The sequence below is a fragment of the Branchiostoma floridae genome, chromosome 14 (assembly GCF_000003815.2).
Source record: "Branchiostoma floridae strain S238N-H82 chromosome 14, Bfl_VNyyK, whole genome shotgun sequence".
NCBI classification, from domain to species: domain Eukaryota; kingdom Metazoa; phylum Chordata; class Leptocardii; order Amphioxiformes; family Branchiostomatidae; genus Branchiostoma; species Branchiostoma floridae.
The window spans coordinates 7,755,696-7,771,138 of record NC_049992.1 but is presented as its reverse complement, the minus strand read 5'-3'; the positions used below and the strand labels follow the sequence as shown (position 1 = coordinate 7,771,138).

The window sequence follows — 15,443 nt, the reverse complement described above, 5'->3', positions numbered from 1 at the left end:
GCCGCAGGGAGCTGAGAAATACGCGTAGAATGAATACGTTTTCGTTAATTGCTGTTGGAAACATATCCAGGGGGTAATCTGTAGCCGTAGAAGGATTTACCACACTTATAATCAGTTTACCCTAGGAATAATGCACCAACTAAGGACTCTTTAGGGGCAATCACGGAGATTTGAATGATGTGTGAGGGTGAAATATATTAATCTGTATTTTGTGTTAGGTCAGCAGCCACCTTTGTATGTTGTAAATTGTTCTTACCGTAATTTGAATTACAGCGTATTTTTGTTTCATTAAACGTGTTATCATCCTTTTACCTAGGATCAATATTAGTTAAGGATCTAGTAATAGTTAAGGAAGATTTACTTCATAATCTGTTTCTGGTCCTTATGATAAATACAATTTAAGCACCTAATCTTGATTAAGAAAGATTTATTCTTGCTTTGCTCTTCACCACCACTACCTGGTCTTTATCTACAAATCATAATAGATACGAGGGGCGTATCTAAGCTGGGTAAAGGAGATTTAATCCTGATTTATTCTTTTTAAGTATTATCTGTTTTTTATCTATAGATTATGATAAATATGATGGAAGTACCTGACTTGGAAAAGGAAGATTTAATCTTGCTTTGCTCTTCATAATCTGTATCTGGCCTTTATGACGAACACGAGTTAATGAAATAATTTTGGACAAGGAGGATTTAATCTTTGATTGCTCTTCATCATCATCATTACACCATCACTATCTTGTCTTAAATGTCAACAAGAGTTAAGGACACAATCTATCCTTAAGAATATTTCAGCTTGCTTTGTTCTCCGTAACAATTATCTGGCCCTTTGTGATAAAGGTTAACTTACTGTTATATTGTATTTTGTATTCTTGTTGTATCTACCTGCATTATCTTTACCTTTTGTACTCACATCTATCGTGTATGACAGATACGTGTTTAGAACCTTATCTGGGTTACAGAAGATTTAATCTTGTTCGGTGGAGCGATTCGTAAGAAAGCCAATAATCACAACCATTGGAATTGCGCATGGGAGATTATTGATCCAACATGGCCTCAAGAAAACAATAAATTTGACCTAATTTTAAGTATTTTTGGGCTATTAGAAGATGAAGACGACTTTCAATTTTGAAAAACGGCCTCCATATGAACTCCAACAGCAGAATGCATCACATTTTACGATGTATTGTTATATATACATGTATTGATGTATAGGATCTATTGGTGTTCATAAGCCATGCATCGCCTTGTTTTGGGCCTCAATTGCAAATGTCAAACGCAGGTGGTGTTATAAATTCACTGATGCCTGTATTGTGTATTCCTCGTGGTTGACGAGTTTAATACTAGTAGATCTATTGTATGAGAGCTTTGTTGTCTGCATTATAAACATTCCTCGTTAATGGAATCTGCAAGCTGTGTCTCCACAAAATTGAACCACGGTATGCTTTATGTATATTTGTAATAATAGTAAAATGTTACCTCCCAATGGAAAACATTTTACGCTTACGAGGAATTGATGGTCGTTGATTTGTTAGAGAAGAGTTTGTAAGCTTACGTATATTTGTAATGTTGGTAAATGTTACTTCCCAACGGAAAACATCTTTGTTAATGGTGAAGTGAAGGTCTTTGATTAAAGTTTGTAAACTTATGTATATTTGTAATGTTGGTAAAATGTTACTTTCCAAGGGGAAACATCCGCGCTAATGACGTATTGAAGGTCTTTGATTTGTTAGAGTAAACTTTGTAAACATGAATATTTGTAATGTTGGTAAAATGTTACTTCCCAACGGAAAATGTCTAAGGTAATGATTAATTAAAGGTCTTAGAGTAAAGTTTGTAAACTTATTCATATTTGCAATGTTGGTAAAATGTTACTTCCCAAGGGGAAATATCTACGCTAATAAAGAATTAAAGGTCTTTGGTTTGTTAGAGTAACGTTTGTAAACTTATGTATATTTTTAATGTTGGTAAATGTTACTTCCCAACGGGAAACAATTACGCTAATGAAGAATTAAAGGTCTTTGATTTGTTATAGAAAAGTTTGCAAACTTATGTGTATTTGTAATGATGGTAAATGTTACTTCCCAACGGGAAACATCTGTGTTAATGGTGAAGTGAAGGTCTTTGATTAAAGTTTGTAAACTTATGTATATTTGTAATGTTGGTAAAATGTTACTTCCCAACGGGAAACATTCACGCTAATGATGTATTGAAGATCTTTGATTTGTTAGAGTAAACTTTGTAAACTTATGTATATTTGCAATGTTGGAAAATGTTACTTCCCAACGGAAACACCAAAGCTTATGACGAAGTGAAGGTTTTGATTTGTCAGAGAAGAGAAGTTTTTATCAGCATATAATCAATCGTACAGTCGATGCATATTCTAAAAAGCACCTGAATATCACACTAATTGGCAGCGCTTAATTGCAAAAGAGACGTAGCAATGCGAATCCATATGAAGTATTGAAGAGACTTTCAATATTCAAGACGGTTGAGTCGCCATGAGACACTCTAAGTTCGTTAGAGAGTGTTGACGTTTAATAGCTGTGTGTGGGTGGGGAAGGAATTCCATTAATTTTGAAACATACGTGGTTTTGCTTCTATTAGCATGAAAGTTCATCTTAGTTGGCAAATGACATAATGGGAAAATGAACTGTTCTCCAACTCAAGAAATTCAAACGCTATGGGTGGTTGGGGAAGAAATTCCATTAATTTTGAAACCTACGTGGTTTTGCTTCTATCAGCATGAAAGTTCATCTTAGTTGGCAAATGACATAATGGGAAAATGAACTGTTCTCCAACCTAAGAAATTCAAACGCTATGTGTGGGTGGGAAAGGAATTTGATCATCTTTGAAGCCTACGTGGCTTTGCTTCTATTAGCATGAAAGTTCTTCTGAGTTGGTAAATGACATAATCAGAAAAATGAACTGTTTTCCTGCTCAAGAAATTTCACTCCGCCGTGACGGGGGCGGTACGTACCGACTTCAGACGAACTTTGACCCAGTACTGACGTCACACGTGAAAAAATTTTCTGTGTGCAGCACTCAGATAGCTGAAGAAGATCAAGAGATTGGGTTGAAACTTTATGTGCGTGAAATATCTTGAGTTGGAGATTAGTTTTTTTTTCTCATTATGGTTTTGCTTTGTTCACACCCTCGTATTGAACAATTTTACAGTGGCTCGTTGGACCTCTAACACTCGAGTTCTCATACTAATTGAAATAGGAACCATTTATTCCAATTGCTGTTGGAGAAAGCTTAGATGCAAAATTTACCTTTTAATTTTCTAGCTCTCCAAATAGCAGATTTTAAAGATTTTAAATTTACCTATTCCAAATTATTTATTGGCTCTAAAGAGGAATCGAATCAAATTTACGCACGTTCGAGTTTGCTCCACTTGCACAGCGGTTGACCCATCCTTCACCAATTCCTTAGCCTTAACTAGCACTTAATCTCACATAATTGGCTTGCAGTACCACGTAATCAGTCTCTTAAGTGAGCTTTTATCACTCAATTCCAACAGATAAGATGAAATCATCAACGTTACGACTCAAGTCGACTTCATTACGCCGGAAGTAGTATCAAGGGAACGCGGCAAGTTTATGTTTGGGGGATACATGGTAAAATAATTACGCCAAATTTTACTTCCCAGATGGCCTAATATCTGAATGATTATAACATTTATTGAAGATAAAGACTCAATTTTATAATTGCAAATTTTGTGTCAAGTCACTGGAGCTAACATTGATCTTTCTATGGGGGAGGCAACTACACTTATGGTAAATTTTGGGGATACACTGTTAAAGCATTACTTCAAATATTGCTTCGCAGACTATAAGTAAAGAACATTTTATTGATTGGAAAATTTATTAACAGTAAAAACTCAATTTTACAAGTGCACATCATCTCTATAGACACTGACGGTACAAGAGGGAGACAATTAAGTTTATGGTATATTTGTGGATACATTGTTAAACAATGGCGCCAAATATTACTTCTCAGACTACTTAATATATGTATGAATTAAAATGATTGAAACATGCATGCATTGACAATAAAGACTCCATTTTATAAGTGCACATCATTTTTGCACACAATGAAGTTAAACAATGACGGGACATGGGGGAGACAACTAAGTTTATTGGCATCTTTGGTGGGTACACTGCCTAAGGGTTATGCTAAATATTACTTTCCATGCGTCCAATATTCAGACGTTTGGAACATATGTTGACGATAAAGATTCAACTTAATAAGCGTAAAACATCTACGTAGGCACTAAGGCTTACCACTGCATTTTACCTTCCTATCAAGTACCCAGTTTTACACCTGGGTGGAATTGTGTACAGGGCATTTGTAAAGGCTCAGGATTGGCAGCACGACAAGAGTCGAACCCAGGACCTGCTCATTCTTACTTTGCCATTGGCCTGCTTGCTGTTAAATTTTTTTTGAAAGTTTGCCCATTTTTACTTTGCCATTGGTCTACTTGCTCTTCATTGTTTCTAGAAAGTTTGCTCAGTTTTACTTTGCTATTGGCCTGCTTGCTGTTCATTTTTTAGAAAGTTTGCTCATTTTCACTTTGCCGATGGCCTTTTTTTCTGTCACATTTGTTGTGTAAATGGCACTAGCCTTATCTATCCGATGCAGGTAGTTTTTCGGCCACACACACCTTCACACCGACGCATCTATCAGGCTTGACCGGACTCGTCCCTAAGGGCGGCGGACCATACTGCACAGGTAAAAGGCATTTACGAGGTCACAGGAATGGTAGCATGACAAGAGTAGAACCCAGCATCCCTGGCTTCTGGGCCAAATACCCTTCAGTTACGCCACAGTCGACCCAGCATCTGATTTTTGTTGCACGTAGAAAGCTTGCTGCTCATCTTTTTTTTAAGAAAGTTTGCTCATTTTTACTTTGCCGTTAGTCTATTTGCTGTTCATTTTATTAGAAAGTTTGCCCATTTTCACTTTGCCGTTGGCCTTTTTTCTGTCACATTGTTGTGTAAATGACACTAGCCTTATCTATCCGATGCAGGTAGTTTCCCGGCCACACACACCTTCACACCGACGCATCTATCAGGCTTGACCGGACTCGTCCCTAAGGGCGGCGGACCATACTGCACATCCCACCGAACATCGCCAGCCATCCCTCGGGGCCGGAGGGGCACATGTATCAACTGATGACTATCTTATCTCTGCAGTTAACGCTCCGTGTACGACGGGAATCGATAAAGGGGGAGAGATCAAGGATAAAGGAAACTCTGCCCGCGCAGATCTATATCATCGAGATCTCGCACAAAATAACGCCCCTTTCTGGAGAGGGAATTGCTGTCGTGGAAGTGGACCCCCTAGCTAGAGATGAAGAGATCAGAGAAGTTCTGAAATACGGGCAGGGGTGGAGGAATTATAGATCTGGATTAATTGTGATTATGATTATGAAAATGTATATTACATATACGTTAACTGAAAGCTTGAGAAAAATATACAGACTCCAGAGATAAAATATTTCCTGTAAATTTTAGAGATCACATATCGAGAGCGCAGCTCAAATGAAATATGGAGTATACCAGTAGAGGCAAGCAAAACACTGGTCTGTACATAGAACTCCTAATTGCCCAAAAAATAAAGTGGTTTTAGGACTAGGCAAATTCACCTTGCTAAGAAACGTCCAGAGAGAAAGAAAGAGGTGTAAGTTAGTGGCTGAAACCTTACAGTCTGGTCTCCAGGTTGACACTTTGAAAATGTGACAGTCACCTGTTATGTCGATCCCTCCACAAATGTGGTAAAACTAACTAAATACAACAAAAAAAACGAATGGACGGGCATGGCACTAAATGAAACATTAAGAAGAACAGAAAATAGATAAAGGTGGCCCTACAGTTCGATAGTTTAATTAAGGGCTAGATGAGATGAGACGAGAGCTACTTTCATAACGCTGTTCTAAGGTTCTTTCTACTCCTGAAATTTTATCACCAGGGACAAAATCAATCAACTGCAGGTGTATGTGTTCAGTACCATGGACAGAAACAATCATCGTGGGATGCTTGATTTATGAGGGATGCCTGTGTAGCTGGATGACCAATGCCATCAACAGAAATACTGTAAATGCAGAAACTGTCGCGGCGGTTTATGTTCGCGGTTTTCCCGGTGGCCATTTTACCACTAACTTGAAACCACCGCGAACATTTTTCCGTGGCAGTAAGAGACTACAGTGCATGGTGCTACCGCGAACTTAAAATCACCGCGAAAAGTCCCTTTTCCCACTACCGCGAAATGAAACACCCGCGAACTTAAATCCATTTACAGTATCTATCACAGCCTTCCCTTTATGTTCTGCTGTGATTTCAGTAAGCATCTTTTTCTATCATGTGTGGGTTTTGTGATGTTAGAAGAAGAATTGTTTTGCTTCCGTCAGTAAGCGTGGAGAAATTTTGGTGGAATTTGGTTGCCTCTTCAAACAGCTCTTGCCCTGTCGTGATCGTAGAGCAAACAGTCTGAAATGATTAATATTGCTGTATTTGATACCTCTACCTCCGAAAGTTGCCACCAGACATCATAGATCTACTCCGCGTATTTGAGTTGATTTGATTTGATTTATTCAGCTGTATAGAGAGAAATACAGCCAGGGCTACCCAACTAGCAGCCGGGACTATTATCAAGGGCTAGCACTGGTAACAATACAATATACAACAACAGCGTTACGTTTATCGATACATACATACATATTGGAAATTGATGTAAGTGGTTATGCTTTTGTTGTATTACGTAAATATTGTATCTTATGTATGTGTTATTTGTTTATGTATCCAGGGCCTCCATGAAAAGCATTGTCAGTCACTGATGAAGCTTACCCTGGTAAAAGAACACAGAAATAAATAAAAAAAAACATCCATAAGGTTTACTTTTAAAGGTAGATTATACAGACAACCCAAGATATGGATGATTTTGTATACTTAAACGATCTATGTTTATTAGCTAGGCTAGAAGACGTTCTCCACGTAGGAAACAAAGGTTACGGATGTAGGCACGTAGACCATTACCGCTGCGCACGAATCACTAAAAGATAAGTAGTTCAGTTTTGAATGAAAGTCCCGACAGATTTATTCACCGCAGACTGTTTTCTTCTGCAAAGTAATCATCCGCACGAAAATGATCCCATCGATCGGGCTGTTCGCCGGCTGACCCCGCGGGTTCTTTTGCTCCTTGAAATATGCGCGTTAGCTCGTAATTGCTAAAAGCGGCGATAATCAACCACAATTTACAGGAACATAGGAACCCTAAGAACATGGCTGTTAGAGGTTTGATTCGGCTGATTGACGATGGCTTGTCTGCGGTTAGGTTATGAAGCTGCCGCGCGGACAAAAGCTTCGATAGCGAAAAGCTATAAACACCCCAAAAGGGTTCGGGTTTGAAAGTCTTCGATTTACAGGTGAGAAAGTGCTGGCGTTAACCCCGCAGTCTCCGTGGGTATTCATGATCAACTCCGCAATCACGGCACAATGGTCAAACCCGTTTCCTGGAGAATGCATACCTCATTCTAAAATGTAGCTTTGACAAAGAGGTAAGAGACTTCTAATAATAAAACTCAAATGAACTACGTACATAAAAGAGACTTCCAGCTCTGTGATATAGGCGTGAGGACATGCTGACGGTCGCCACTGGACTTCTTTGTTTATTGAATATCGCAGCCGTTTGACAATAATGTAAATTGTGTTACTAGTATACTTCACCCTACTCAAAACGTAGGTTGATTGACTTTGTAATTATGGGATCATAGATTCTAACCGATGCTAATAGTTGACCCAAAAGACTGCACAGTCGACCGTATTTCTAGTTTCAATCTACGCTAAAGAAATTGCTGACCCTAGACGCAGAGTTCCTTGGTTATAGAGCCCTACAGTCAGCCTAATCCTGATCCCGATGTCACTGACCACATATTTCACCCAGACCAAAATGTATCTGGTTCACGAAGAGCCAGAGGACTACAATACCGAAAACATAATTGTCGAAAAATGTCCAACTCTTCGATCTAAACCGGAGAAATCGCTGACGTTTGGCCTTTGTCGGGTTTCCTTAGTTTATTGGAGCCGATAACCTTAAAGATGTAACGTTAGACTACATATTTCATTTCTACCAAATCGCTGCTTTGTGGGTTTAATCCTGAGTTTCAATTTACGCTTGAGGAATTGCTGATTTTATACCTAGTATTCCTATATATCGTACTCGGCAACCGAACCCCATATCCTAACCGGACCAAACTGCAACTGGGTACAGAGCATCTATAGCTATAGAAATCTATAGATTTTAAAGGTGAAAAGAGTACTTCCCACACGTTGATTTACTTGGCTATCGGACTCTGCAATATCATAATCCCTTTTCCATAGGCAGTACATATTTCACACTGACCAAAATGCAATTTATTTAAGAAAACTTCAATTCCGCTAGGGTCTCTAAATTATAAGTATTGTTCGAGCTATGAGATCATAAATCATAGCTCTGTTACACTTTGCTCCCTTCTCACAGACCACACGTTTCATTCTTAACATAAAAAAAAAACTAAAATATATATTATGTAAAATTAATAGGTAACATCTACCAGTCACGATACTACCAGAACTTTGCCTGTGTAATTTTTTTCTGTCGAGATTCCCCAAAACATTCATATTTACAAACAATCAATTGAAGCTTACTGGCAATGCGAGCGTATAACGTCACACCATCATCGCCTAACCGTTATTATGTAAAGCGTGCACCCCACTGGTAACATCACCAGGGCCCATTCCTGCGCTAAATTAAGGCTTATAGACTGATTCAGTGCTAATGTCGGTCACGCTCAACGCTGCCTGACGAAATGACTGGGCGAAGAGAGAGCCTATTCTATCAATGTCTGTTCGACTTTAGCGTGGGCTGTTTCTATCATACTCAGGTCGTGTACGGGTCAGGTCGACACTATAGGCTTGTGCAAAGAAGGTGAAATAACCATTATGTAATAGAATGTTGATTGTATGGCAAAGAGAGAGAAGTCTTGTAAAGAACCCTATTTCCCTATTTCATACAATTAAGTACTGTAGAAAAATTCATGTTCCTTATATCCCTGTCACATTATCCACGATCTTCCGGCGTATCGATGGAAGATCGGCCATATTTAATTTAAGATCGACAGAGGGTTGTGCGTATTGTTCACCTGAAAACTGTCCCTGTCACATACAAGCCATACTTTGTACCTTGTACAATTGTTGTGCAATAAAGTTATTAACTTAAGCAAGGCTCGGGCGATTGCCACAGAACGATTTTCGGTATATTTCGGTACATATATTTCGGGGTATAATGCAACTAGACAAACCATCCATCGTAAGATTTATCTCTTCTTTTATCTCTTCTACAACTCAAAAGAGAGAAGTTTTATTTATCTAATGGTAGTTTAATTTTGTATATGTAAACTGTATCTGTTAAACAGGTTTTGTTGTGACCGGTACTTAGCCGAATGTGCAATGAAGGTCTTTATGCATTACATAACGCGCCACAAGACCTCTGTATCTGTTATCTTGAATCCAGCACACTTTGGACAGCAGTCTTATCAAACTCTCCAAAATTTCAAGTATCGCTTACATATAAGTCAGAGGGAATGTCAAACTGTTTATTTTTGTTCTCCCAGTTATGTATATGTCAGGGTAGAGATTTCAATCTGTATGGGGAAATTTCCGGATCGCATTCCTGTGTCAAGTCAATACATTGATCTTAAGTGACATGAACCGAATCTGAAACGTTATGTCCTTTAGCAAAATATGAATATCTTGAAATTTACAGACTCTCAAGGGATTTAAGAATCGGCATTGCTAACCTTTATATAAAAAATGTGTAATTTTTGTTAACACGACAAAAGTACAGCGCCTTTCGTAAGGTCAACATGTATAACAACTACTTACAGTACAACTAAACACACATATATGGATATCTATAGGTATGAACAAGTCAACAAATAGGGTCTAGCATGTCATTTACACTATTGATTCTACGATATAAACATTCATGGATATATTTACCTACTGTACACAGTGAGGATTATCGCCTCCCAGAATGTAGTTGAGTTTATCTATCGAACAGAGAGTAGCAAATTCTTTAGAGCAAGAAAGTAGTATATACTACTATACTAAATTTAGTATCACCGCACAACAGAACAATACTCTTGTAATATTAAAATTGTACTGATAGTCGATGCAGGCGTTTGCTCCAAGGTGTTCTTGTTCCTTCTAGAGTACCTATAAAATGTTTGCCTATGTATATATGCATATGTCACTGTGTAGATAGTAACACAGTATAGCAAACGTATCTGCAAAAGACTTTGCTGGCACCACACGAGCTATCAGTGATAAATAGCATTAGCCTCGCTCCACTATTCCACCAGATTCACTATTGTTTTGTCCATTTCAATACATTTAGTCCTTCTAATGTAAATGAAAAAAGCTATCTTGCTACTTTGTAGATAATAACATACGCGAAGCAAACATATCAGAAAAAGAATTTTGCTGGCACCAATGTAGGATAACATCAGTATCTTATCATCTTGGATTTCATTAGCTTATCAAAGTAACCATTCATGCAGCTGCCTCGTGTTTTTTTTTGCAATGCATCAAGAATAATTTCGTCCAGGCCTTTACATCTTCCGAGTACGTCAGGTGGTATTCCATCTTCACCACTTTTTTTTCCTTCCCCTAGTGATTTCCTAGCCACCTCATACTCTTCTATGTCAAGAAGACCTGCCTTTATATTGAGATTACCCAAGAGAACCAGAATCTTCTTGTCCTCGCATGTTATATCTGGTGGGTTCCAATGTGGTTCTTAATGCTCAGGGGGAGGTAAAGAATTTTGAATACCTGGGGTCTAGAATGGAAAGTACAGCAAATGTCATTACAGCAAGAAAAGTAGCAGTTTGGCGTGCTTCCAACAAGTTACAGAGGATTTGGAGATCGAATCTCTTACGTAAATTGGAACGGGGCTCTTCTTCTCGACCACCGAAGCAGTACGGTTTCGAGTTATTAACAGTCACTCACTACCAATCCACCAAGCCTGAGAAACAGCTGAATGGGTGTTATACGACACTGTTAAGAACAGCAGTCATGACACATCTCAAATAGTGTCTTGTATGCTGGCATACAAAACTGTCCGATAAAATTGGAACAAGAAGGCAATCTACCAAGCTTGAAAAACAGCTGAATGGATATCTAACGTTATGTTATACGAAACTTCTAGGCACATTTCTCGAAGTTCACTAGTCAAAGCACATCACAAATAGGGTCTTGTATGCTGGCATACCAAAACTGTCCGATACAATTCGAACAATAAGACTTAAGCTCGCATGGCACTGCCTCAGGAGCGAGGAAGCTGTTGCTGACCTGGTACTCTGGACACCCAGACATGGTAAGCGAAGGCCGGGAAGACCGGCAGCAACATACTTCGACATACTCAAGAAAGACACCGGCCTGAAGGTTGACAGTATACTCCGAGCGATGAGCGACAGGGACACATGGGTAGGCATCTGGACTCGAGATCGGATGGACTCGACTTAAACAAGCCTCGCAATGATAGCTATACTTTGGGTTCCACTGATACCCTCAAAGGCGTATGACAACCCGATGGTAGAGGCAAACGTAACCCCATAGTCTTTTAAGGATGTAGGGGCAGTGGGTTGTTATCCACTGTGTCTAGGGTACGGTATAGCAAGGCGGAGCTCATCCCTTTCCTTGCACCGCCTTTACCTCTCCAACCGATTCCCATTTTCCCTCTCCCACGGCCATGGCCAGGAACGTTATAAGTTGACCTCTCGATCTCGTATCCACTAGCTTATAGCCACTCGGTAATTCGACGCCACATGACGCCACAGCCCGGTGAAAATAAGCTAAAATTGTCTATTAACCCCCCGTCTACTAGTATACGATAAAACGTAGGCGAGAGAACTTTTATCGGAAATGCGTTCTACTTACACGAAATTCCGTCATCTGTCTTGATTTCTTACGCCAACGATGACGCAAATATCGCAGACGTCCACGCAACTATGTCAACCGCAAACCGCTCGCATTAAAATTCATTCCATCGTCTTAGTTGCTATGTGCAACCGTTGATAAGCTTTGGAAGTAGTAATCATTTTCGGTTAATATTCGAGTTAATCTTAACAGTGTAGTGTTAGACTGTGATATGCCCACATTAGATCGAAAGCGATCCAAACGATGCTTTTGAAGGACTTTCATGCGTTGAAAGAAAATGCAAAATGAACAGAAAGGCTGACACCAATATTGCGGCGTCGATTGGCCATTCTAGTCGACATAAGATCAAGACGTCACGACTTTGATTCCTTTTTCTGGTTAGACGCTGTACATTTTCTCGCTCCATGTAGGTGTAAAAATGGAACCTGGTTGGGGACGTCAAGGGCGGGGGAAGGTGAGAAATTGGCTTCGCCTTCCAATAACGTGCGCGTGCCGAGGACACATACAAGCTAAATACTGTGGATAACATCCCACTACTCCTACGGCCTCAAAAAGGTATATACGGGACTACTTTTTTCATTGCAGGCCCGTTGCATTACAGTTCTTTCTTTACAATACGAAATACAGATAGACACTCTAAAATTAATCCTCTATCAGTCTGTAGCTCTTATCGTTGGGAGCTCCAGTGCTTTCTCATCAAAAGATTTTGCTTGGTCTCAAATCCAGACAACAGCTCACAGCAGTATTCCATTGCAGGTCGATTGCATTGCAATTCATGCCTTACAAAAATACAATACGAAATGTGAATACACGCGAATTACATATGGATCACTTCGTGTTTTACATTTCTTCGTGGCCTTCTGACAACATTTTTCATGTTCAAGGGGATTTTGTGCCTCGGAAAGGTTTTATTTTAAATTTTCACTTCAGTCGAGTTCTTGTTTAGACTTTAGGGCTTATTAACATTCGATTGTTGACGTTCGCATTCTTCCATATGTCGTCAAAAATTAATGTGTATGTAAGATTTCGGAGCAAACTACTTACTTGTACAAAATTCACACTTTGCAATTCACACACACGCACGATATGTATTTGTATATGTATAATGCGTTTTATAATTGGCCCACGTTTTTACTTAATGTCTTATTCTGCTTTCTCACAACGTTTTCCAAATTCAAAAACGTTTTGTGCTTCGGGAAAGTTTCATTTCTCCCTTTCTTTATTATTAGTGTTGATTTATTGGTAAGTAAGGATCGTCAATGCGAGCTGGTGAGCAATTCACAAATACACTATACAAATTTTATATGATATTTATATACACAAGTATAATGCGTTTTATATCGCCCACATTATTTCTAATGTCTTATTCTGTTTTCCCATAACGGTTTCCAAATTCAAAAACGTTTTGTGCTTCGGGGAAGTTTAATTTCTCCCTTTCTTCATTATTAGTGTTGATTTATTGGTAAGTAGAGATCGTCAATGCGAGCCGGCGGGGTCGCTATGGTGTACGAAGCGTAATGACTGCCTTGTAACCGCGTCTAATGAAAAGTCGACTTCCATGCAGCGTGGGGTGCTATACGTGCCAATTAGGTTTATTTATAGATACGGGAAAACAAAATGCGACAAACAGGTGCATAGTAATGCATGCTTACCTTAGCAGCTGCATGATTGTAGGTATTTTAGAAGGATTTCTACACTGAAAATTGTACGACTTTTTCACTTGAATTTTTCACTCACATTATAAAGGGTCAGCCATTCGATACTATACTGTAGTAGCTTTGAATTCCTTTTACCCTTTTCAGATAAGGGCGTTTTCGTGAGATGTCAAAGCAAGGGCAAACCTTAAGAGAAGACACGGCCATTGTTGCTTAAGGGATAAGACTTCTTGCTTTGAAGAACGATAGAAGTCAAGGAGAAATCCAAAACACTTACCTTTCCGAAATTTGCAGAAGAACCAACACTGTCCACCAAAGGACCGCCATGGACGTGGATTTTGTGTCACCGAGGCGTGGTGAACTCCCCAGGCGGCCTGCTGTGCGTCTGGCTCCGACAGCCTTCCCGTGCACCGCCCCGCTACCAGGAGCCACTGGATGGAACCACCGTCCCTCTGACCGGCACCATCTACAATAACTATGTTCCCACACACGCTCTGCCTCCTATATAGTGCGGGGCAGATTGGGTTGGGCAGGAGTAAGTCTCTTTGCGGGTGCGCGGAACTACTGTCGCTGCACTGGAAAAAAAAAAACCAGGGCCAAGCAAAAAATGTTGTGTTTCTGCATACTGTTCTGAAAAAAGGGTTGGTATAGTAGGCATTTTCTTCTGCTATTATCTCATAATTTCTTAATTTTAGCTGAAGTGATTCAACAAATGTATTGCAAAACCGAAATGTGTCAGTCAGATCAAGGGCGCAGGTTCGATTCCTAACACTGTTCTTCTTAAGCAAGAAGTCTTATCCCTTATGGCTAGACGTAGTGTCTGTGGGAAGGCACTAAACACGACTTTTCTTGCTCCACACCGGTGTGATAATGGGTAAATGGCTTCGGTTGGCGAGGTAAAAGGCGGTATGCGGAGAAGGTTGCGCTATGCCTTCCAATACCATGCCATAGACACAGTAAATACAGGATAGGGGAATGGATACCTCTACCCTTTTACATGTACGTACATGTATTTATATTTTTTTTTGGACTCAAATGATCAATTATGATAGTGACAATCATTTCCCGAATCATGAATGTATAAGCGTTGATTGTCCTTAATTTAAGTTTTTTTCCTGAATACTTGAAAGAAACAAAATAGCACCAACCCTAGTCGAGTGTCCTTGCAGCCACGCACCCGCAAGTAAAATGTGTTCATGCTCTGCTACCTAATAGATTTCAGGCAATAGCTGACGTCATTCCTAATCTCAAGGCTGGCCTCAGGTGAATGAAATAACTCTCATTACTTCAAGACTCTGGGTCGATACTTGATAAGACATTGCCGCAAGACACGTTCCTTCCGATAGCGGTGACCATTCTCTGAAGACAGTTCAATAAAGGTACAGACAAGATATTCCTTCTTGTGAAGCGTCTACGACAACATGAGCTGACTACACGGTATCTATATGACATATCGGGGAATAGAAGAGCTAAGTAATTTTCGAACCATGATTGCCAAAAAAGAAACGATTTAACGAGCTTGTCGAAACATTCATCGGTGCGTTCTTGGACAGGTACCGCAGGGTCACTGGGGTCACTGACGCTACAAGAATGTGGCATAGTCTCTAACAGACTACGCTGGCTATTATAAGTAGAATAATTTGCCAGGGGAGTTTTACTACCAGAGGAGTTGGCCGGCCGCGCAGCGCAGGAAACAAGAACCTAAGCGCAGACTGCCCACCGCCCGCCCCCCACCCCCCCCCAGCCAATTTCCCGATTTTTTAAAAATCGAATTCTACGATCCCCGTTCCCCCGTAGGAAAGGCTAA

General features: G+C 39.7%; 1 protein-coding gene across 1 annotated transcript in view; it reads right to left on the bottom strand.

The window, feature by feature from the left end:
- Positions 1-14,091, bottom strand: part of LOC118430074 (glycine receptor subunit alpha-3-like) — a 60,311-nt gene extending 46,220 nt beyond the window's left edge. Inside the window, 1 exon segment of the mRNA XM_035840783.1 lies at positions 13,914-14,091. Within this exon segment, the coding sequence (XP_035696676.1) occupies positions 13,914-13,963 (50 nt within the window). The 5' untranslated portion in view covers positions 13,964-14,091.
- Between the last annotated feature and the right edge of the window lie 1,352 nt (positions 14,092-15,443).